The sequence below is a fragment of the Littorina saxatilis genome, linkage group LG5 (genome assembly GCF_037325665.1).
Source record: "Littorina saxatilis isolate snail1 linkage group LG5, US_GU_Lsax_2.0, whole genome shotgun sequence".
NCBI classification, from domain to species: domain Eukaryota; kingdom Metazoa; phylum Mollusca; class Gastropoda; order Littorinimorpha; family Littorinidae; genus Littorina; species Littorina saxatilis.
In genome coordinates this window covers 14,852,855-14,877,404 of record NC_090249.1, presented here as the reverse complement: position 1 = coordinate 14,877,404, position 24,550 = coordinate 14,852,855, and the positions used below count along the sequence as shown (strand labels likewise).

The window sequence follows — 24,550 nt, the reverse complement described above, 5'->3', positions numbered from 1 at the left end:
CGTATGGGTTCCCAGGTCTGGAAAAGGGTCCAAAGAAGATATGCTAGGAACCCAGTGTATGTTAAAAAGATAACCTCAAATTAATTTGCATGTCAATGGGATGAAGCATTTTTTGTCCATTACACAAGAAAATGTTAACACAGAAACACAAATACATGCACAGAAGACCATGTCTAATGCCACAGAAATCTTACCTGTTGGTGGACAAAGTCAATTCTCTCAACGCTTGCAAAGATGAAATCTCTGCAGGTAGACTAGACATACCGTTGCCCCTGCAAAAAAATGCACAGCAGATACAAAATCAGAATGTTTTTAAAATGGTACCCATTTTGTTTTTCTCTAACTGACATAATATTCCATGAAACAGCCATGCAATGCATCATTGATCAGATGGTATGACTGTATGCCAACGAAAGGGCAGACGTACCTCAAATCCAGGAAAACCAGTTTCGGGAAGAGGCCGATGTCGGGAGAAAGAGTTGAGATTTTGTTGAACCCCATATTGAGCTCAGTCAAAGTTCCTTCCAGCAGAATCAAACTGAAACACAAACCAACAATAACATTTTTCTCTGCGGTTACTGATGCATATGTTGGCTCTCTCATCAAAAACAATTTCAGGGCACGTCCACTGGGTCATATGCACACATGTTCTCACTTTAGGGTATACATGTAGACTAAGTACCTTTCTGTGTTCAAAAACTGAAAACATTTTCAATAAAACGATTTTCGAATATACCTGTCGGGTTTGAATGGGTGTTGAAAGAGTGAATACCTTTGCTTTTCCTCTGACAAATAACTAAACGTCTCTCACAGGAAGATGTAACGTTCTTGTATGAATCTGTTTCTCACTTGCTTGGCAGCTGTGTGAAGCTGTTCTTGCTGAGGTTGACGTTGGTCACTCCGGCCTGCATGGCTGTTTCCCACAACTCCGCTGGCACCTCGCTGCACTTCTGACCACTGGTCAAAACAATAAAAAGCCATAGATAATTACTTGTCATTTCTGTCAACAACTTATAAGTGAAGCTACAACTGTTATGTGTCAGATCTATGAACAAATTACAGGCAAAATTATGATTGTGATTTCATACTGAAAGTGTTTGTCTTTATTTAAATGACAAAACAAAAAGCTATAGAGGTCAAAAACAGACTAAATGCTAGCATGATGTTGCAATAATCAAAACTGATTATATGTCAAAACAAGAAGAGCAAACGCTCGATCGAGTCACTTTCGCAGTTCTGAATATTATATGAGGCATCAGATGGACAGGAAGAAATTGCTATTCACAACACAATGAGTCACGTTCACATAAAATTTGAGCCCGGTCACTTTTATAGTTTCCGAGAAAAGCCCAACGTTAAGTTGTGTGTTGCCGAACAGAAAAGGCTAGTTATCTCCCTTGTTTTTCTGATAACGTTCGTAAAAGGCTACAGATGTAAATACTTTGATGTAAAGAATAATCCTACAAAGTTTCAATCACATCCGATGAACTTTGTCAAAGATATAAAATGTCTAATTTTTCCTTTGACGCTGACCTGTGACCTTGAAAAAGGTCAAAGGTCAACGAAACCATCGTTAAAGTGTAGAGGTCATTGGAGGTCACGACTAAACAAAATATGAGCCCGATCGCTTTGATAGTTTCCGAGAAAAGTCCAACGTTAAGGTGGTGTCTACGGACGGCCGGCCGGACAGACTAACACTGACCGATTACATAGAGTCACTTTTTCTCAAGTGACTCAAAAAGGGTAAGTGGCCAAAATGTCTGTGCTTTCTAATAAATTGTACACACAAACTGTTGATCCTTAGACCAATTACAACTAACATGGCTTTTACCTGAATGACCGTTTTTACCCCGCCATTTAGGCAGCCATACGCCTCTTTCAGGGGAAGATTGATCTAATGAGCCTTACCCGAAGTCCATGGCCTTGAACTGGTGCATGTCGTGGTTTTGCTGCGTGTCACCAGCGGCTGGCAGCACAGACTCCTTCTTGTTGGTGGCCACGGTGGTTGGTGCACTCTCGGGCTCCTCCATGCGACTACGTAGATACTTCTTCAGCTCTACCGTACCTCTCTGAAACAAAATTGTGTCTTAATAACAAGAACATCTAATCATCACCTCCCTCCCTTGACTGTGACAGTTATCAGGGTTGGTTGGTTATTATTTGTTATCATCTCTTTAGCTGAGTTATCAGGGGGAACCTGTGGGCAGAAGAGGCAGAAATCTGTCATGATGCTGTTCTGTTCGCTACCGTCAACAGAGGAGGTCAAGCAACTGAAAGGTAAGCCAAAGTGCGAGGACAGCCACACACAAAAACAAGTTTAAAATCAAAAATCACAAAGTGTGTCTTGCACAAAAAAATACTCGTTGACAATTTAGAGCGAGCACCTTCATTTTCAGGTGCATGTAGTATTTTCAGCACAAAAAACCCAATTGTCTCGTCATCATACTTGCTAGTAAACCTGCGGGAGATTTTTGTTGTTGGTTGATTGATTTTTCTGTTTCCTGTTTTCTTTTAATAGTCTGTTTACGGTAACATAGGCAAAAAAATAGGGTCGGTAGGTCGGATTATTTTTTTTATTATTATTTTTTTAAAAAAACAACATATTTTTCAGTTATTTTGCTAAAAAACAGACTTTTTTTATATATATAATTTTTTTTTCAATAAATTTTTTTTTCCCCCCCCAAATGCCAAAAAAAAGTCTAGGGTCGCGCGAAAAAATAGGGTCGGTCGGCCTAAGCAGTGTGCAGTCTATCCGTTTTGGATTTTCACATTGGAGAGTTCTACAATGTCAAAAAGGCTTTAGTATAGACTCTGCGTAAATGAACTTGACTTACCATGATGATGTCCCTGCGTATGGATTTCATGGGGTTGCCATCCAGCACTACAGCCTTCAGGGAGTTGATAGTGCCCAAAGCATAGGGCAACCTGAAAACAAAACACAACATCAGACCTGGAAACCCCTGTTTTGCACTTGGAGTATTCTCAAACAAACTTGGTGTATTTTTTAGACAAATTAGCGTACTCCACACAGCATTTGAACATCCATGATTGAAACATGCTTCACACGTTCCCATCGCAATGTTTACTAACACATTTAAAACAAATGCTTCTTTCAATGACAATGTTAACTGACAAAAACTGCATCAAATTGTAAAAAATGTGTCAAATTACTGGATCAACTCCGGGATTGGCTCAAGAAGAGATCCTGACAGATCTTTCTTTCTTTATTTGGTGTTTAACGTTGTTTTCAACCACGAAGGTTATATCGCGACGGGGAAAGGGGGGGGAGATGGGATAGAGCCACTTGTTAATTGTTTCTTGTTCACAAAAGCACTAATCCAAGAATTGCTCCAGGGGCATCCTGACAGATCGTTGTTTCCGAGATCATAACGATCCAGCACCTCAAAGGCATCCATGACCTTACAAAAATCTGAGAAACTCAGGTATTAAAAGAAGACTCCAAGAGAGTGGCAACATGAGTTAGTTAGTTGTTGCTTTTTGGGTCCAGCGGACCATAGATATAGGCCAAATCAGGACCCCGGGTGGCAACATGAAGATACATTTACAGACACTATAGACTAATAGCATGTTGACTTTAAATTCTTTCTTTATTTGGTGTTTAACCTTTAAAGCGCGATGGGCCACGATGGTGGCTTCACGGTAGAGTGCGATGGGCCACGTTCCTGGCTTTGTTTACGTATGGTCGGAAATCGTTCGGTTATCATCGGCAGCCTTCGTAAAACTGCCTCGTTTTGGTTTATTCACTTCCACCACGTGTTGGGACATCCCCGCCATTTGGATTTTGTGACTTTGTAGCTCGATTTGTTTGCAAAAATGAGCGATACTGAAAGCGACAACAATGATGAGAGGAATGTTGATGACACCAGCGAGGAGTCAGTTGTTAGAAGCGACAGTGGCGAAAGTGATGACGGTGAGTGAAGTAGTTTTCTTGTTTCGATACTTGCATGCGTTGGCTTCGTTGTTGTTCATTCTGAAAGTGGGTGCAGGTGATGGGGGAGGGGAGGTGGGGGGGGGGGGGGGGGGGCGGGGCAGGTTAGGCATGGATCCATTGGTGATTCTGGCCAAAATAAAGCTAGCAGACTGGGAATTTTGAATTGAAAGCATTCTTGCTGCTTCTCAAAACAACATAAAGTTAAAAAAAAAATAAATGACAATAATTTTATTTACTGTTTTTGCCCTTGGTTGTGTCAAATATTGAAAAAGACATAAGTGGGCGTGGCATGGGCGGATGTGTCTCCAGCAAATAATACATTGCTTATAATTTCAGTGGCTAAATTTGTATAGATGTCATGATGTGCTGTTTGATTTATCATACTATTCTTTGAAATATATTTTTGGAAATAATATTTTTGATTTCAATCCAGATTCTTTGAAATATTGCTGTTCAGATGCAAATTTAGAGTGAAACATGTGAAATTAAAACGAGCAGTTTGGAATCTTTTGATATCCCAAAAAGATATATTGCAGAAAACAGATATTATAATTAAAGCAAAAATGCTCATTAGTCTTCTCCTTTTTTGTTTGTTTATTTAGAATCTGGGGAGAGTGCTGCTGAGGACAGTGGTGGTGAGAGTGATGGAGGAGACGCAGGCGGAGTTGCCCCTGTGGCTGGCGTGTGGCTGCCCATCATCGGCGCCGATGTTGGCCGTGTTCTGTGGCCTTTTACTTCTGTCCCTGGCCCCAGGTATGATGTCCCCCCTGCTGATGCCAGACCCATTGAGTATGTGGACTTGTTTTTCAGTCCTCAATTCCTCAATGCCATTGTGGCTGACACAAATCGTTATGCTGATCAGTGGGTGGCAGGTCATCAGCAGCATCTCGAACGCAGTCCACAGTCCAGAGTCCACAGGTGGATCAGGCAGGGTCAGACAAACCTTGAAGAGTTGAGAGCCTTCATTGTTATTTTCCTCAACATGGGATTAATCCAGAAAGCAAACCTACAGGCTTACTGGGATTCTTCTCATGAAAGTCAGTCCACACCTTGGTTCATCAAGCACTTCTCCCGAGACCGCTTCCAGCTTCTGCTCAAGTTCCTCCATTTTGCAGACAACAACAACATGCCAGATCAAAACCATCCCAACTACAAGCTGTACAAGATCCAGCCAGTGATAGACCACTTTCGTGAGAAATTTCTTCACAACTATCAGCCTCACGCGGACATATCCATCGACGAGAGCATGATTGGATACAAGGGAAAGACCCCTCACCTTCGCATGTTCATGCCAAACAAACGGCATGCCCGCTTTGGGATCAAGCTGTGGTGCCTATCCGACAGTACCAACGGATATTTGTGCAGGTTTGAGGTTTGCAAGGGTGCACATAACCCAAGAGACCCAGAAAATGTACACGGCGCCACGTATGCCCTCGTCATGCGGCTGATGCGGGACTCTGGCTTTCTCAACAAAGGCTACCACCTTTGCCTTGACAATTATTTCTCCTCACCACTGCTGTTCCAAACTCTGCATGTTCAGCAAACCACTGCTACTGGCACTGTGAGGACACACAGAAGAGGCCTTCCTCGAGACTGCATCACCAGAAGGCTGAGGAACGGGGAAGTGTCCGAGCGAAGGAAACGACCGCTGCTGTGTGTGGCATACAAGGATGGCAATAGAAAGCCTGTTCTGCTGTCAACTGCTGCCACAACTGGCTACTCTGAACACCAGAACAGGAGGGGCAACAGGGTCCAGAAGCCAAACACTGTTCTCTACAACAGGGCCATGGGAGGAGTGGACCTGGGTGACGCCCAACTCTACATGTACCTGGCGGAGAGGAGGACCATGAAGTGGACAACAAACGTGGCATTCTCTCTGTTTGGCAGGGCAATCTTAAACAGCTACCTGCTCTACAAGATGAATACCTCTGATGCCCCTGTACCGTCCAGGTACCTGTGTATGGTGTCTGTGGTGGAGAGCCTGGCTGGTAACTACTACCCACCACAGAAAGTTGTGCGCAGGAGGCGTACAGCTGCTGAGACAACCCCCAACCCCAGCTGGTTGCAGCAGCCCCTCAAGCTGTTCCTGCTCACCCCCTTGAAGGACATGCCCTGGTCAAGCTTCCAGTTGGGAGGAAAAGGAACTGTGTGACTGGACATGGCACTCGTGTTCGCTCTGGCTGGGAGTGCCCTGGTTGTGATGTGGGGCTCTGCCCAGGCTGCTTTGCTGCACACCACAAACGACCCAGGAACTAGGCTTGTGCCTTCAGCAGCAACAACAGGATACTTATCTACAGTTTTGTGCCATTTTTGAGTGATTTTGACACTGTGACAGACAGACCATGCCTTTCAAATACCGTGGTAGACTTTTTGGATTACCTGTTTGTGGAGCTTGTTGGATACATTTTGTGGGATATCTCCAGCTACATACCAGGTACAGTCTCTTTTTTATTTTTATCACATTCTACATTATCTCTACTTTCCAAAAATGTATAGGTTTACCTATCTAGTGTTACTAATAAGCATATAAGAGCCTTAAAACAGAACACAGGTAGTGGCGGCTAATTATTCTTTGTTTTAACCATGATTTCTGAGAGCAATAATAATTATATTTAGCACTGTAAGGGTTAATGTCGTTTTCAACCAGGAAGGTTATATCGCGACGGATGTTGACTTTAAATACGCTCATCACGCACTCTATCGATTTATTTGTTGAACACAGAACATAGTTTAAATCTTTAAACCAACAGATGACACCTTCAGTCTACCTACGCTGAGATATCGTTGTTGGTGAGATCCAGACGCTCCAGGCCTTGCAGCAGTATGATCTCCTCAGGGAGCTTGACCACCTTGTTGTCACGGAGGTCCAGGAAGGTGATGCTGCCCAGGTGTTGCAGGTGCTCCGCCGTGATGCCCATGATGGCGTTGTTGCCCAGGTGAAGCTCCTGGAAAAAAGAAAACGAAAAAAAGGAGCTAACGCTCGAAAGGCTCCCTTTTACAAGAGAGGTTGATTGTGTAGAATGCGGCTTTCTCACATGCCACAGTCCTGATCATGTTTGAAGCATGGTTTTTTGTTTGTTTGTTTGCTTAACGCCCAGCCGACCACGAAGGGCCATATCAGGGCGGTGCTGCTTTGACAGCTGGTATTTCCTTGTTTTTTACTACCTATTGTATTCATGTTTTTATTACTTAGTTAGTGGAAGAATCTTTTGTAATGTATGTTTGATGGTGTATGCTTTTAATTAAGCGTTGTTGACTATGAATGTAGATGTAAATGCTTGTATAACTGTGTTTTAATTTTAAATGTGTCAAGCGCAAAGAGCATAATTGTAAAGTTATGATGTTGCGCTATATAAATGCTCATTTATTATTATTATTATATTATTATATAACGTGCGCCAAACACAAGACAGAAGTCGCAGCACAGGTTGAAGCATGGTTGGTTGTTATTGTTTATTGTCTCTTCAGCATTGTAATGCTATTCGAGACCGATGCAAGTTTGTTTCCTTTTTCAGTTTACATGGTAACTTCCATGTTTAAAACTATTAACAATCAGGTCTATCTGCTGGGGGCAACGTTTACCGTCTTCACGGACAACAATCCGCTTGTCCACTTCAAAACGGCCCCCCTCGGAGCCTTGGAACAGTGCTGGGCAGCCCAACTAGCCCAGTTCAACTTTAACGTCAAGTACCAACCAGGGAAGATAAACCCCGCTGACGCCCTCTACAGGATGCCCCCGTCTTTTCCCTCTCTCACGACGTCCACCTCCCTCCCCCCTGAATTGGGAGCAGCGCAACAAGTCTGCTGCGAACGACTGTCTGCCGTCATCCCAGACGTCTCTCCCGCCTTCCACCATCCGGACGCAAAACCAGAGCTCGAGACGATTTTCCCTCGACTGTCGCCCACAGAGCTACAACGTCTGCAGAGAGAAGACAGCACCATTGGGACTGTTCTAACATCCTGGCCCATCAAACCTGCCACAGGTCAAGATCGTCAGCTACGAAGCCTCAAGCAACAACACGACCGCCTGTACCTGCAAAACGGTCTCCTGTATCGCAAGGTAACTGACTCCATCCACGGACCCCATCTTAAAATAAAGGCCAGACTCCCTTAAAAACCCAAAGAGAGCTGTAGAGCTGGTCTCCATAAAAATATGTTTCAAAATAGGTGTCAAAATACTTCACTCGTAAATCATACAGATTTTGTTTGTTTGTTTGTTTGCTTAACGCCTATCCGACCACGAGGGGCCATATCAGGGCGGTGCTGCTTTGACATATAACGTGCGCCACACACAAGACAGAAGTCGCAGCACAGGCTTCATGTCTCACCCAGTCACATTATTCTGACACCGGACCAACCAGTCCTAGCACTAACCCGGGGTTCGAACCCACGACCTCCCGATCACGGGGCGGACGCCTTACCACTAGGCCAACCGTGCCGGTTACACAAAGTTGGTTGGTTGGTTGTTATTGTTTATCATCTCTTCAGCATTTAATGCTATTCGAGACTGATGCAAGTTTGTTTCCTTTTTCAGTTTCAGAAACGAGCTTTTATCCCACAATGTGCGCGTCATTCAATGCTTGAAAAATGGAGGTGGACCATGTTGTGAGCGATGGCAACGACATAGAAGTTAAAGAAGATTTAGATTACTTGCTTGGAGGGGAGAATGAGTTTGAGGGGGTGAGGGACCAAAGAGTGTTCGACGAGTTAGACGACATTCCACCAAACAATTTTGCATCGGACGACAAAGATAGCGACGAGGAGTTCGCTGGTTTTCAAAACAAGTGGACTAAGGACAATGGCCACTTCGTGCGTCAAAACACAGCAGAGTATCGGCGTCAGAAAGTCCTCGGTGAAGGTATAGCAGAGCTACTACCTGAACAACAGAAAGCTCGACTTCTTCCCATTGTTCTGGAATCGGACAATGTGAACCCGACTCGTTGACGAATCTGACCCCTACGCACAACAGCAAAGAGCTGCAAACCCCCCTCCTGCTTCCTCAAAATGGCACACACCGATGATTGAAGAGATGAACACTTTTGTTGGACTTGTCTTATAATGGGGATTTTGCAGCTTCCCTGTCGCAATGATTACTGGTGAGTACAGGAGAGGTGCTTGTCAACTTTCTGATCACGAGATATCAGGCCCTGTACGTACCATGAGGTTACAGGCAACATTTTCTGATCCCTCCTAATGCGCTCAATTGGATTTCTTTCAGGTGGTTGGTTGTTATTGTTTATCGTCTCTTCAGCAGTTAATGCTATTCGCGACCGATGCAAGTTTGTTCAAACGGTGCAACCTTTCATTCATTGCAGACAGAAAAGAGCAACTGCAAAGATTTTGATGTAGAATTTATATTTCAGTAAGATTGACTTTTTGAGATGTATGTTTCAGGCCTCGAGGTTCTATGTACTTGGAATAGACCATAATTATTTACAACCGGTTCCACCACAGACTCACAGATCTCAATCAATCCTGGTTGAGTGTGCTGAGTTTGATGACTTATGGTGACAGCCGTGAAATGTGCACAGGAAACAGTGACTGTCGTCGTTGGAGACGACACAGATCTGTTTGTCCTCCTGATCCACCATGCTGACAGTTCAGCCTTTGACATCTTCTTCCAGCCAGAACAGAGAAGTACGTAAAAAAAAAGTGAGGGTATGGAACATCCTCCAGGCAAAGCACGCCCTCGGGAATGCTTGTGAGCGTTTACTCTTTGTTCATGCTGTAACACGAGGGTCTTGAAAGACGCCGAGTTCCGTCAGAAAGGAGATGTGTTTCACCAGTCATCTACAAGAAAAGCTGTTTTCAAAGCTGGAGAAAAAGTTATGGTCAGCATGTACAACGGAAAGGCAGGAGAAAAGCTGAACGACTTCAGATACCGCCTGTTTTGCTCTAAAGTGCCAACTCGAACTTCCTATATTCAAGTTCATAATGTAAGGGAAATAACTTAGTTACAAAGAGGGAAGTGTTGGGGGGTTTGACCACATGACACGACTGACGAATGACAGACCATTGACGGACCACGTGACGATGTAGGCCAATCAGGCGACAAGGTGGGAAATCACCAACGGGGAGGCGCAGTATATTCAGAAAACCACAACCAGAGAGACGTAAATGTCGACCCGCAAGGGACCCTAACATAATCAAGTCACTTGGGTAGAATATGGTCGCCTGTGCTTAGCTTGCCGTTCCAGTAGATAATGGCCGCTAGGAACGGACGGCCATACTTGTCAAGGACAGATTATGGGGCATCCCGTAAAACCCGTGTAAATATTACATTGGCGACGAGGATGTCGAGACGAGCCTGCGCCATTGTTGCGAGACCGTTTTCGACGTGGGTTGGGGGTTGGCAAACGTCTCTGGTGCTGGTCTGATTAGCTGCCGGGGGCATATGGAGTTTTCTCCGGTGTCTTCTGATTTTGTTTCATTCTAATTTATGTTTACCTTGCACAGGAGTAAAGGATTGTTTTAGTTTCTTGACTGAACTCAATCAGGTGCACAAAGTGTAGCCGAGGGAGAACTTGACTGTAAACATAATAAACTAGGCAACGTTTCCGATTTGTTTGTTTATTTGTTGCTTAACGTCCAGCCGACTACGCAGAGCCATATCAGGACGAACCGTTTCCGATTCCTGGAATGAATTAAGAATTGGGAAATGTGTTAATGTGACCCAAGAGGAGGCGGAAAATATCAACCTGTTTAAATGCCCTGATTGTAAAAGGTGCTGAACTAATGAAATGGCATGTTGTTATGTTTTATAAATTTTTAATTGTGTTCCTAATTGAATTGTAAGTTGGTTATATGCATGAAGCTATATTTTGATTAACATGTATATGAATAAATGAAGGGAAAAGTAATGTAATTCAATTAATGGGAATAAGAAGGGTTTGAATGTTTGAAGTTATTATTGTACAAATTAATTCTGTTCCCTGATCATTACATGAGTAAATGAGTCATTGGGAAAGTAATACAATTATTGTTATTGAAGTTATAGGTATATTGAAAGTTAGTATGTTTGTTTATTTGTTGCTTAACGTCCAGCCGACTACGCAGAGCCATATCAGGACGAGGAAGGGGGGGATGAAGGGGGCCACTTGTCAAGCGATTCCTGTTTACAAATGCACTAACCCATTACTTGTGTCCCAGCAGGCTTTAGTAAAACTAAATTAATACCTACTGGAAGATTACCAGTTTCCAGTATGTTAAAATAGGCTTAACCTATCTACTGCTGGACTTACATCAGAACACTAACAGATTAAACTATACATGAATCGCGAGACAAGCGGCAAGAGAAGAGATTTTTGGAAAAAATACAGGTGAATGAGCAAGAAGGCAGAAAAAAAAGAATTCATGAAGAAAAAGAGAGCATGACAGGAAAGAGGAACCAAAAATCTACCTAACAGCAAACTAGAAAGCTCCTGCGGTTCCAAAAACAGGAGGGGCCTTTAATTTCATAACCGCAGTGCCCCACTGCGGGAATTGAAAGTTAGTATGTCTAGAAGAAGGGTTTGAGTGTTTGAAGTTATTATTGTACTAAAGTAATAAAATTATTGTTATTGAAGTTATAAGTATATTGAAGGTTAGTATGTTTATAAGAAGGGTTTGAAGTCATTATTTTACAAATTATTTTCCGTTCTAGGATCATTATATGAGTAAATGAGCCATTGGGAAAGTAATAAAATTATTGTTATTGAAGTTATAAGTATATTGAAGGTTAGTATGTTTTAATAAACAAAACTAAATAATAAACAGAAAACGAGAAAGGGTGTAAAGTAATGGAAGAGTGAATGGAGTTTTTAAAGAAGTGAAGAACAATAATAATAGCATTATAAATTCTTTACAGGGAAAACGACGAAGACTGGTACGGACAAAGACGGTACGACGAGTACAGGGGGTGGGACCCGGGGCCGTATTGGGGTAGAGGGGGGTATGATGACTGGAGTAGGGGGGGATATCGCCCAGCCCCATTGGGGCCTCCACCTGGGTTTAATCGCCCAGGCCCAGTGGTTCCCACCTGGCCCACCAAACCCTCATGACTGGAGGTGGAATTCTCCACCTTATAGTGGATTGGGGATGGTTTCTCCCTCGTTGGATTCTGGACATGGCCGTTCATCCATAAGGAGGATGTCGAGCAATGTTCAGAGTCGTTCGGGGGGGATGAACCCAAACAATCTGTCTGCTAGCCAAAGCAGTTCACCCATTAGGAGGGTGTCTGATGAGGCTACAGGTGGAATGGGAAGGGTAGCACAGGAGGGAGGGAATAGCACTGCTGGTGGGAGGAGGTGTCCTTTCTTCCCTTGTGGAGCTCATGCGCCGGATATGAAGGCGCATTTTCTTCAAGCGCATGCTCCTCATGGGTTTTACTCATGGACACCTGCAGAAGCGTCCCGTGTCTTCGTGTGGCTAGCAAATGTGTTGTCACTCGGGGATGCGGACGCGCTGATGCAGCGTTGCCAGGGAAGGGATTTTGCCTCCTCTCCTGTAGGGTTGGTATCGGAAGAAACGGAATTCTTCCGTCGCTTGTCGGAACATTGGGGTGAGCCATTTCCGAAAAATCCGTCGATTGCACCACCAAACGCTAGGTCGTTAGTGCTGCATTGGGCGGTTTTGAGGACACTTCTGTTTCAGGCGGGCGTCGAAGTCCAAGAGGAATTCCGTATGTGGGGAAATTCAATCCCCTCTGCTTCCGGTGCCTCGAGGCCAGCGCAGCGCGAGACAATGTCGTCGCCCCGACCGAGGAAAGTTCGAAAGAAAGGTCGAAACTCGTCAACGGTGGAGGCGGCATTAGATGAAACGCGCTTGTCAGGGACTGAACAGCCCATCGCCGCGAAAACTCCGGAAATTGTGGTCATCGCCGCGAGAACGCCGGATGTTCAATCGGAAGAATGGCAAGAAGTTCGCCGGGCTAGGAAAAGAAAAGCACCGGCCGACAGTTCGGAACCTGCAATCGTCCGATCGAAGGACATTCCAAACTATTGGCATGAGGGCCCATACACCAAGGCAGAGTGGAATGCCCTGAAAAAGACCCAGCGAAAGAAGATCCGGTATCTTCGCAGGTGCCAGTTAGCGGGTTTTGTTTTTCAACAGAAACGGACTCAAGGGATTGCATCAACGGCAAATGCAGGTATGCCAATAAAGCCAACCTCTAGCGAGAACTTGGCGAACAAGGTCACGTCGGTGCAGAAAAAAGTGACCAATAAGAGCGCGACCAAGAAGCCTAGTTCGACAGTCACCAGACCATCGGAAGTGACCGCGACTAGTCCGAAGAAACCTCATCGGAGCCATTCGGCGGAGGTTTTCGTGGCGGATGTCATCGCCAGTTCTGAATTCCGGTTCATTCAACCATCAGTTGTTCGGTCGGGATCTGATACGATGGTGACACACGCGAGGCCAGAAATGAGGGATAAAGTCGCACAAACTTGGCCAGAAGATTTCACAACGGCTGAGGCTGTGGTGTCGTCTCCGACAGTCACGACCGCGGTTCCTTCGGTGGAAGCTGCTACTGGAGTTGGCGCTAGTATGGTGGGTGCTGTGTCAGTGGATGCTGCTCCTGAAAAAGTGGCGGTGTCTGCTGTTGCAGCGGCTGCTGTGCCGGTGTTGTCTGGTGCAGTGACAAAGGAGGAGTCCATGGAAGTGGTTGGTTTTTGGGGTTTAATGTCTCTTCAGCAGATGCTAGCCGCTATTCGAGACCGATGCAGTTATTTTCTTTTCCCTTCATATGGCAAGTTCTACGTTTCAGACTATTTACATTCAAATCTATCACTGTAAAAGAAGGTTCTAAAAATTAATAATTTTCACTTCTGGTACTTTAAATCTTGTAAAAAATCTTGATCTCTTTTAAAAAGTTAAAAATCTTGTCCGGGGGAACATCCCGGAATAAAACCTTCAGTGTTTCCGCATTGTAGTGTTTGTCTCGAAATTCTTGAACGTCTACACATTTTGTGAGAACATGTTCTAATGTCCATGGTTCGTCACATCCAAAACAGTATGGTGGATCTTCACCTTTCAGCAGATACGAATGTGTAATGTGACTGTGCCCAATGTGTAAGCGACAGAGAACTGTCTCTTCTTTCCTGTTGAGGCGACATTGGGGTAGGCTGTCCGACAGCTGGGGGACGATCTTATGAAGTTTATTTTCTTCACATTCGTCCCATTCACTCTGCCATAGGTACTTTATGTACATGTTGGTGCGAGTTCTGAAATCTGAATGCTTTGTGTGTTTGTCAGTGATGAGTCTTTCTCTGGCTTCTTTAGCAGCTTGATCAGCTGCAGAGTTGCCTCTAATTCCAACATGGGATGGCACCCATGCAAACACAATCCTTTTGCCTTCTTCAATCAGAGATGCATGTAGCTCTTGGATTTCGACCAACAGTGGGTGATCTAGCTGAGTTCTCTTCACGGCGGTAAGAGCCGATAGGGAATCCGACAGAATCAGGAAGTCTTTCTTTTTTGACTGATATACCTGTTTCAGAGCTAGCTGTAAAGCTTTCAACTCTGCAGAAAATACAGAACTGTCATCCGGAAGACGGGCCGAAAAGGCCATGGAAGTGGATGGGGGAGAATGTTCAAAGGAAAAGTCTTGGGGAATTGATTCTCATTTCCACCTTGATCGCCTGGCTATTAAGCTCTGGCCGCGAACGCACAGAACTCCCTGGTTTGATAATCTGTCGTTGGCGGTTGTGCTGGACAAGGCAGGTGAGAGGGTGAAAGGCTCGAACATGACACTGTCAGCAGCAGTGGCTAGTTTCTGCGACAGAACGTTTCAGGTGAAACTTGGGGAGGAATCAGCTAAAGGAAGGGACAGGAGGGAAAATCTGTTGATTGACAATCGCCTGTTTTTGTCTTTTGGTGTTCACCCTAAAGACGTTGAAACGTTTTGGAAATTCCGGAAGGCGACCGCTCAACGATTGAAGCGACTAATGGATATGTCCAGGGTTGTTGCTTTCGGGGAGATTGGTCTAGATTTCACGGTAGCAGAGGCTATGTGGGATCGTCAGGTTTCCACACTTGAGTACCTGTTTGAGGCGCTGGGAGAGACAATTCGGCAAAAGAAACTCCCACTCGTCTTGCACGTCAGGGAAAGGGAGGAAATGGTGACCAGCAGAAAAGCTACTTGGGAGATACGGACAGTGCTCCAGAGGTTTTTTCCGGCAGTGTACCCTATCCAACTGCACTATTTCACAGGAAAGGCAGTGGATGTGGAGTCTTGGCTGGAGGCCTTTCCACAGACACATTTCAGTGTGAGTGGGGCTGTCCGGAACTCATCAGCTGAGAAAAAAGCTGGAGTGGTAGCGATTCCATCGGATAGGCTGCTACTGGAGACTGATGCACCTTATGCTCCGGTAACAGGTAGTTTTAGCGTGCCGCATGACATCGCTACCACAGCCAAGTACGTGGGACAGATCCGCAGGACAAGCGAGACGGCCATCCTCGCTCTTGCACATGAGAATGCGAAGCGGTTTTTCGGTCTACCAATCGGGAATCGTGCCTTCGATCGGAGGGAGTCAGTCTGAGCTGGCCAAAGAAACCCGTGCAGTGTTTAGAGGGGAAATTGTTTTTAAAAAGGGGGGAAGAATAGAGATTTATTTATGGGTTTAAGGGGGTAACTGGGTAAGGGATGAATTAAAAAATAAGGTTAACAGATTAACCAGCCAGCGTATTGAAAGGTAAAGAACCTTCATTAGTGTGTATGGGGTAACTGGTAGGTGTGATTTTAGGGTTTATTAGATAAGGATTTGTAAGCGTGTGTTAAATTTGGTTTAACCGTTTAGGAACATGGTTATAGTATAGCAAGTGTTATTGTGTTATGGTTAATAGTAGAGCAGGTTGTTGTCGGTTGTAATAATTTTTTATGTGATACATTGTTGAGTGAAAATCAGGGAAGGGTGTTGATGAACTGGAATGGAATGATTAACCCTGATGGCCATGGGCGGGGTTCGAGTTACAGGACAGTAAATAAATCAACCTTGAAAACAATTTGCAGTTTGTTCACATTAAGTATGATAAAAATTGAATAAGGATGACGTATTAATAATAAAGGGTTTCAATAAGGGAAAACTAATTAATTAAACGGGGAGGAATGTAAGGGAAATAACTTAGTTGCAAAGAGGGGGGTTTGACCACATGACACGACTGACGAATGACAGACCATTGACGGACCACGTGACGAGGTAGGCCAATCAGGCGACAAGGCGGCAAATCACCAACGGGGAGGCGCAGTTTATCAGAGAAATCAGAACCAGAAAGACGTTACGTCGCCCCGCAAGGGATCCCCGTATCAAGTAAGTCTCTTGGTAGAACATGGTCGCCAGTGCTTATAGCTTGCCGTTCCAGTAGAACATGGTCGCTAGGGACGGACGGCCATACTTGTCAAGGACTTACCATGGGGTGATCCCGTAAAACCCGTGTAAAATATTACAATACCATGAGGTTACAGGCAACATTTTCTGATCCCTCCTAATGCGCTCAATTGGATTTCTTTCAGGTGGTTGGTTGTTATTGTTTATCGTCTCTTCAGCAGTTAATGCTATTCGCGACCGATGCAAGTTTGTTCAAACGGTGCAACCTTTCATTCATTGCAGACAGAAAAGAGCAACTGCAAAGATTTTGATGTAGAATTTATATTTCAGTAAGATTGACTTTTTGAGATGTATGTTTCAGGCCTCGAGGTTCTATGTACTTGGAATAGACCATAATTATTTACAACCGGTTCCACCACAGACTCACAGATCTCAATCAATCCTGGTTGAGTGTGCTGAGTTTGATGACTTATGGTGACAGCCGTGAAATGTGCACAGGAAACAGTGACTGTCGTCGTTGGAGACGACACAGATCTGTTTGTCCTCCTGATCCACCATGCTGACAGTTCAGCCTTTGACATCTTCTTCCAGCCAGAACAGAGAAGTACATCAAAGAAAGTGAGGGTATGGATCATCCTCCAGGCAAAGCACGCCCTCGGGAATGCTTGTGAGCGTTTACTCTTTGTTCATGCTGTAACAGGCTGTGACACAACTTCACGCCCTTTGGGTATTGGGAAGTCTGCTGTCATGAAGAGGGTCTTGAAAGACGCCGAGTTCCGTCAGAAAGGAGATGTGTTTCACCAGTCATCTACAAGAAAAGCTGTTTTCAAAGCTGGAGAAGAAGTTATGGTCAGCATGTACAACGGAAAGGCAGGAGAAAAGCTGAACGACTTCAGATACCGCCTGTTTTGCTCTAAAGTGCCAACTCGAACTTCCTTTATTCAAGTTCATACCATGATGATGGCGATGTGACTGACGGTGCAAATATCACGTTTTTGCCTGTGATAATGTACAGTGAGCACCACTTGAATGGATAAAAAATCTTTTCTGTGTTTGTGTGTGCTTTGTATGGATTTGTTTAAATCATGAAACAGCAGTCAAGTAAGTTCGGTGTTTATTTTTCTTGGCATGCTGCTGTTTGTTTACTTTTTAATTTGCATTCATTCATGCAACACAATTTTCAGAATATTTAAATTAAACCAATTTTACTGAGCAAAATTAGGAACGTCACCCGAAGGGAACATAAAAGCTAAATCGAAACCCTACGTTAGTTGGTTTTTTGGGTTTTAATGTCCCTTCAGCAGATGCTAGCTGCTATTCGAGACCGCGAAACCCTATGTGTCAAAGATTTTTTATAATTCAAATCTTAAAATAAAGGCCCGACTCCTTTAAAAATCCAAAGAGAGCTGCAGAGCTGACCTCTGTAAAAATAGGGAATTTATGTGACACATGATGACACAATGTGTACAGTTACTTTTTACCTTGCGTCTGCCACAATAGCAGACGACTTTATTCTGTGTTAACCCGGATGTATTTGGGGGTTGGGTATTGCAAAGGATGTTGGGTAGTGCTAAAAATAGCCCTCAATCATCCTGCCAAAGAAGACAAAGAAAGCTGAATTTTTGCTGAGCATTTTGTGGGCTTTGAAAGCTCCAATAATCGACGATCTACACCGGCGAGTATCTTTTGCTATTGCAGCTTTCTTCTTTTGTGTACGGCTGTCATGGGAGTGAAGAATTTCGCTAGTGGAGTAGAGTAGATAGTGGATCTGTTAACTTACAGTGTTCCAGTACCACATCGCTACCACCCAAGGCATTGACCTACTTCCGAGAGCGTGGGTATTCGTTCCTAAAGTTGATTAAAGATGGATAAACGTGCAACAGTCTTGTTTGTTGGCCACTCGCATGCGCAGAGACTGGGGAATTTGTTCGGTGTGGTGGTGGGGATGGGAGGCATGTGTGCAGGAATTTTAACGTTGAGCGCGCCTCGGTGCACTTCTATGGTGTGTGTGTGTGTGGGGGGGGAGGGGGGGGGCCTCGCGTCAAGGATTTGACAAGCCCTGCCATGATCCGGAAAGTGCGCCAGGTAAAGCCAGACACCCTTGGTGTCATGATTGGAGACAACGATCGCGTGCATCGGCTTCCTATTTCCACCATGCACTTAACGTTCCCCGCATTTGCTTGACGCAACTTTTGCCAAGGTGCCATGGGGATGGATCCTCTACACTTTATGACAAGAATGCCTTTTTGGTCAATTCTGAGATCAAAGCACAGGTCAAAGAAATAGATTACATGCATTTTGTTCAATTTGATTTTGCACGTTTTGAGCAGGAGAATCCAGTGCGTTTTGCTACACTTTCCAGATATTACAGAGATGGTGTGCATTTGACAGACCAGGGTTACTACAGAATGTACAAAGTGTTCCGGTCTGTTGTTATTCGTGCTGTTTCAGCTTTGGCGGCAGAATGATTGATGTGTGGACCCATGTACCTGCTGGGTGAAGAAATGTTCAAAGTTACCCCAGCCTTGATGGGGGTTGAATGTTAATCATATGTAGCATCACATAATGATCCACCAATATATAGCAGGAGTACATGGGGGAAGAGAGCCAGTAGGCACTTAAACAAACCAGTTCATGAGGAGAGTAAGTACATGGTTGAGAGGGTCTTTCTTTCTTTATTTGGTGTTTAATGTCGTTTTCAACCACGAAGGTTATATCGCGACGGGAAAAGGGGGGAGATGAGATAGAGCCACTTGTTAATTGTTTCTTGTTCACAAAAGCACTAATCAAAAAATTGCTCCAGGGGCTTGCAACGTAGTACAATATATGACCTTACTGGGAGAATGCAAGTTTCCAGTACAAAGGACTTAACATTTCTTACATACTGCTTGACTAAAATCTTTACAAATATTGACTATATTCTATACAAGAAACACTTAACAAGGGTAAAAGGAGAAACAGAATCCGTTAATCGCCTCTTACGACATGCTGGGGAGCATCGGGTAAATTCTTCCCCCTAACCCGCGGGGGGTAGAGAGGGTAACCATGCCCTTAAATAAACCAATACATAATGAGTGATGAAGTATGGATGAGAGGGTATCTACACCCTTAAATAAACCAGAACATAATAAGTCACAAAGTACGAGGTTGAGAGGGTATCTACGCCCTTAAATAAACCAGTACATAATGAATTGGGGGTGCATTTGGAGAGAACAAAACAGAAAATCAGAAGCGTGTCTGTGAAACTGTGGGTAGAGAGGAACAGTGTCATTGTTTTTTGCATTAACAGTTTATACCATTTCTTTTTACAGGAGCCAAGAAGGATGAAAAACAAGAGCTGCGCCGTCAGGTCCAGGCCGTACTTAACAAGGCTTATTGTATGTGTGGGCTTATCTTCCTCTGATTAATAAGTGTGAATAACCTTTTTTTTAATGCCGTTTGTCTGAAATATTCAAATAAGGAAAACCATTTTAACTAGGAGAGACCTGTCTTTTAAGCACAGTAATTGAAGAAGCTGTAACAAAATCTACTAAAGGCAATAATACCTTAAGATTTCTTTCTTGCAGTAAATGCCACATTGTATTCTTTTTTTTTTAATCAATCTTGTTTCATGTTCACTTTACATGTGTCATTCCCAGCAATTTTGTTTGTTTGTTTGTTTGTTTGCTTAACGCCCAGCCGACCACGAAGGGCCATATCAGGTTTGTTTGTTTGCTAAACGCCCAGCCGACCACGAAGGGCCATATCAGGGCGGTGCTGCTTTGACATTTAACGTGCGCCACACACAAGACAGAAGTCGCAGCACAGGCTTCATGTCTCACCCAGTCACATTATTCTGACACCGGACCAACCAGCCTTAGCACTAACCCCATAATGCCAGACGCCAGGCGGAGCAGCCACTAGATTGCCAATTTTAAAGTCTTAGGTATGAAACGGCCAGGGTTCGAACCCACGACCTCCCGATCACGGGGCGGACGCCTTACCACTGGGCCAACCGTGCCGGTCAGAAATAAGTTTAGTGTGAAGGTCGTGAATTTCGACTAAAAAAGGATGACTAAACTTTCTGGTGGATATCGCTTCAAGAGCTGAAAGCGAATCAGATACAATCAAAAAAGACTGATGTCTGCATTGATAAATTTATTTTAATGCCAAGATGATGGCCCTAAGTTCCGCCGAATACACCGACGAACCATTAGGGAGCCGGAGTTGAAGTGGTTGATGTAATTTCTTGTTAGAAACTGCTGCCGCAGCAGCTGAATCGTCTTTGATAGAGCCGTCAATAAAAATAAATTCATACTGTGTACTTTGAGCACTGCTCAAGAAACAGCTGCCTGAAGACTGAGTCCGAGGTTTCATTCTTCTTGAAAGAAGTTAGGGATGTTGTCTCTACCGTTATACGAGGATGTGTGGAGTGTCTTCGACTCCGTGGTCAGCCTCATGAGCAAATGATGTCCGACTTGCCAGAAGAAAGGGTGGAAGCTTCACCTCCGTTCACGTACTGTAGATTGTTTCAGTCCCTTTCATGTCAGAGACGGGCGGAAGGATATCAAGCGCTACGGACTGATCGTCACTTGCTTGGCGTCAAGAGCTCATTTTTTAGCTGCTATCATTGTGTCCTTTGTTTTTGGCTCCTGAGCCGAGACCCAGCCCCGACCTGGAAGACAAGTACATTGTCTTCCAGGCAAACTTGATGCAGCTGTTAGAGAGTTGTCCTCGATGCTCTCACCCTGCGAAGGCCTTCATATCGAAGACAGTGGGATCTTGCATCCACGTCCGACAAGACTGCTCCAAGTGCTGTTTCTTCAGAGAATGGACCAGCCAACCGTACATAAAGCAGATGCCCTGCGGGAACCTGCTCCTGTCATCAGCTGTTGTGCTCTCTGGCTGCAGCCCGACAAAAATTCTCCGGCTGTTTTACCTGCTCAATGTGCATTACATTTCGGAGAGCACGTTCTTCTGGCATCAGCGGCACTTCATTTTTCCTACAGTGGAAAGAAAATGGAAACGGGAGCAGTCAGAGCTCATCTTGCAGCTTCAGGACCAGAGAAGAAGTCTAGAACTGATTGGTGATGGGCGGTCAGATAGCCCAGGACACTGTGCCAAATATGGCACATACACTCTCATCGAACAGGGACTGGGGAAAGTCCTGGATATACAGATTGTGCAGGTAAGAAAGATATTTAGGCGTTTCAGTGTCTCATACTCATAGACACATCAAGGTAACTAATTACAATCAAAGTTTTGTAGAGATCGATCGAGGCATTTTTTTTCTTAAAAAATATTAACAGTAATGCATACCCAGTTCAAATCTTTTTTTTTTAAATCTGAATTTGACTCCTAGTTATCAACCAACCCCCACCCCACCCCAATCTCCCCCCTGACTCACCCGAGTAATTGGTGAGTGGGATTCCTTTGTGTCCGTCTTTTAGACCGAGTTGGATTTTCAGCGACTGCTTTTGACATTTATTGACATTTGAACTTGTCATGTACATGCCCGTTGAAACTATGTGCACGCTTAACTGGAAGTAGAACAACTCTAGATATAAACTGTGACGAATGCGATATTAAATAAAAGAGGGCAGGGAATCAAAATTCCTGATAACACGACGGTGCACAACCGATGTGCAGTGAAACCCGTTCATATTTGTTTGCAAACTGTCATAAACTTTGGCAATAACATTATTAAACGAATAAGATGGCTCAAGTCAACAGACGCCTGATGAGCATCAGACCCCCTAACTTTGTGACGAGACTCCCAAGGCCGCTTACAGACATGTGCCACTACAAGGCATCAGAGTATAAGTCTTTTTTGTTGTATTTCAGTTTGCCTTGTTTGCTGGTCATTCTCCCAGACGAAATATTCCAGCATTACTTGCTGCTTGTACAGGCTATTTATATTCTTTTGGGGGATCAGATTTCCCAGAGAGACATTGAACATGCCCGGCGTCTTTTATTACATTTTTGTTTAAACCTCCCTGTGTATTATGGTGAACGATACTTGACTTCAAATGTTCATCTCCTTCTCCATGTCGCTGACAAGGTTAAGGATCTTGGGCCTCTTTGGGCAAACAGTTGCTTTTACTTTGAGGACTTCAATGGGCAGCTGAGGTCTTTGTTCCATGGAACACAAAAAGTTGAGAAGCAGGTATCACTTGCAGTGCGAGTGCATCAGATGCTGCCATCTTTGGCAAAAAGATTACGTTATGGCACTGAAGAGTTTGATTTTTTTCATCACTTGTCAGGGAGGGCATTATCAAAGCCTAAAGAATTTTACCGGACATGTGGCATTCTTGGTTCGTTGATGCAGAGAAATCTTGATGATTTAGAAAGGGTCATTCAGGAGAAGGTGCAGATTTTGTTTGGAAATGTCGTTTCCATGTGGATTTTTCAGCGGGTGCTGATCAATCAGTTTGCTATTCATTGTGTTGAATACAGTCCTGTAACTCGTCGAAACAGTTTCACTGTATGCTTACAAAATTGTTCTTTTCAATTTGGGCAGATTGTATATTATATCAAAATGTTTGTTCAGTGTCCAAATCCCAGATCTTGTTTTGAACACTGTGCATGTAAGGTTGCGAAATTCAAGGCTGTTGTTCGGCCACTTGAAGTACTTACAGATGTCCGTCTGTCTTTTGATGATGTCACTCATGCAACTGTTTCTCATCTGATACCAGTCAAGCTCAGGGATCTGTCAGAACTGGAGCTTATTGATATTGCAGACATTGTTGATCTGTGCATTTATGTTGACTGTGAATATGTCTCATTTGTTGTGACAAGACCAAATTCTGTGGAAAGAGAATGAAGGGAAGTCAGGCTGTTTGGGTTAGATGTTCATGGTAAATCCCATTGTGGATTTGTTACTCTTACTGACGTAGATGGGGTCAATATCGACCAAGAGAGTGGGATTCCCTGCAGGTCGAGATCGACGAAACGCTCACAGGAACTCCCACCAATCCCCCTACAGGAAGTCCGCATATAGGGAATCCCACGCTTTTGGTCGACATAGACCCCATCAGCCTTGCACTTTCACGCATTAAAATAGAGTTTTCATTTGTGTGTATAGATTTTGTACAAACGATATCGGGATTTGTGTACCATCAAAGATTTGCCTAACATTTTGCCATTATGAATCAAAATAAACAATTTGGACTGTGAAACCCTGTGTTTGAACTGTGTATCCTATTCACATCTTGACATACATCTAACAGTTTCTTTATCCTTTTCTAGTTTCTGTTTTCTAAGTTCGACAAAGGTCATTTTGCAATCCTCAGAGAAATTTAGGCAGAGTCTAAACAACATCTGAATTCTGCTAAGTCCAAGATTGGTACATTTGTGGCATATGGAAAAATAACAAAGTATTCTAAACATCTAAATTCTGCTAAGTCCAAGATTGGCACATTTGTGGCATATGGAGAAATAACAAAGTATTTGAGTGGCACACCTGTAGCATACACAAAATCGGCTAAGTCCAAGATTGGCATATTTGTGGCACACTAAAAATTTGTTAAGTCCATGATAGTCACATTTGCAGCATGCAGTAAAATAACTAAGTCCTAGATTGGCGGACTTCCGGTTGTAATGGTGGACCAAGACGACGTCTTGGGCACAGGGCAGCAACAAAATCACAAAACATCCGCAACATGGGGCCAAAACGGGATCAAAATAAGGATCAGGAAAGCAACCAGAATAAGATTACGTCTTTTGCTGGGGACCGGCCGCCTCCCTGGGTGGAAAAGATGGAGGAGCGGATCATCGAACGCATCAGTGCCGTCACCGAGAGCCTGGAATTCCACGCGGCCGCCGTGCAACAGTTGAGGAAAGACACAGAAACCTTTCAACATGAAACCAATGCACGATTCACGGAGTTCGAATTCCACCAGAGAAAATACAACCTCTTGTTCTTCGGCCTGAAATTCACACCCGCAACCTGTGAGGAGAATGTACGCAATTTTATGACGCAGGAGCTGGAGCTTGGCGAGGAAAGTGTGAAGTCCATGATTTTCCAGAACTGCCACCCACTACCATCTAGACCCGACTCCACAGCCTGCATTGTTCGCTTTGTCAGGTTTGCAGACAAGGAGTCAGTTCTTAGGTCACTCAGAAAGCTAAAAGGAAAGCCAGGTGCGCGTGGTGTATCGATCAGAACCGACCTTCCGAAAGAACTTCGCAAAACTCGCGCAGAACTCAAAGCCAAGATGGACGGCCTGAAACGTGAAACTTCTGTATTCTGTATTAGGCTAGTGTCATGGGCTATTGTCATACATTACCTAAAATAAATAACAAATAAATTATCTTA

General features: G+C 44.1%; 1 protein-coding gene across 1 annotated transcript in view; it reads right to left on the bottom strand.

The window, feature by feature from the left end:
- The window catches only part of LOC138966371 (leucine-rich repeat-containing protein 40-like), a 97,141-nt gene that overhangs the window by 2,039 nt on the left and 70,552 nt on the right, over positions 1–24,550 (bottom strand). Inside the window, exons 7-12 of the mRNA XM_070338584.1 lie at positions 6,725–6,897; positions 2,835–2,925; positions 1,909–2,069; positions 850–957; positions 428–538; positions 195–272 (exon numbers count right to left, since the gene is read on the bottom strand). Coding sequence (XP_070194685.1) covers positions 195–272; positions 428–538; positions 850–957; positions 1,909–2,069; positions 2,835–2,925; positions 6,725–6,897 — 722 coding nt within the window. The remainder of the gene's footprint in view (positions 1–194; positions 273–427; positions 539–849; positions 958–1,908; positions 2,070–2,834; positions 2,926–6,724; positions 6,898–24,550) is intronic.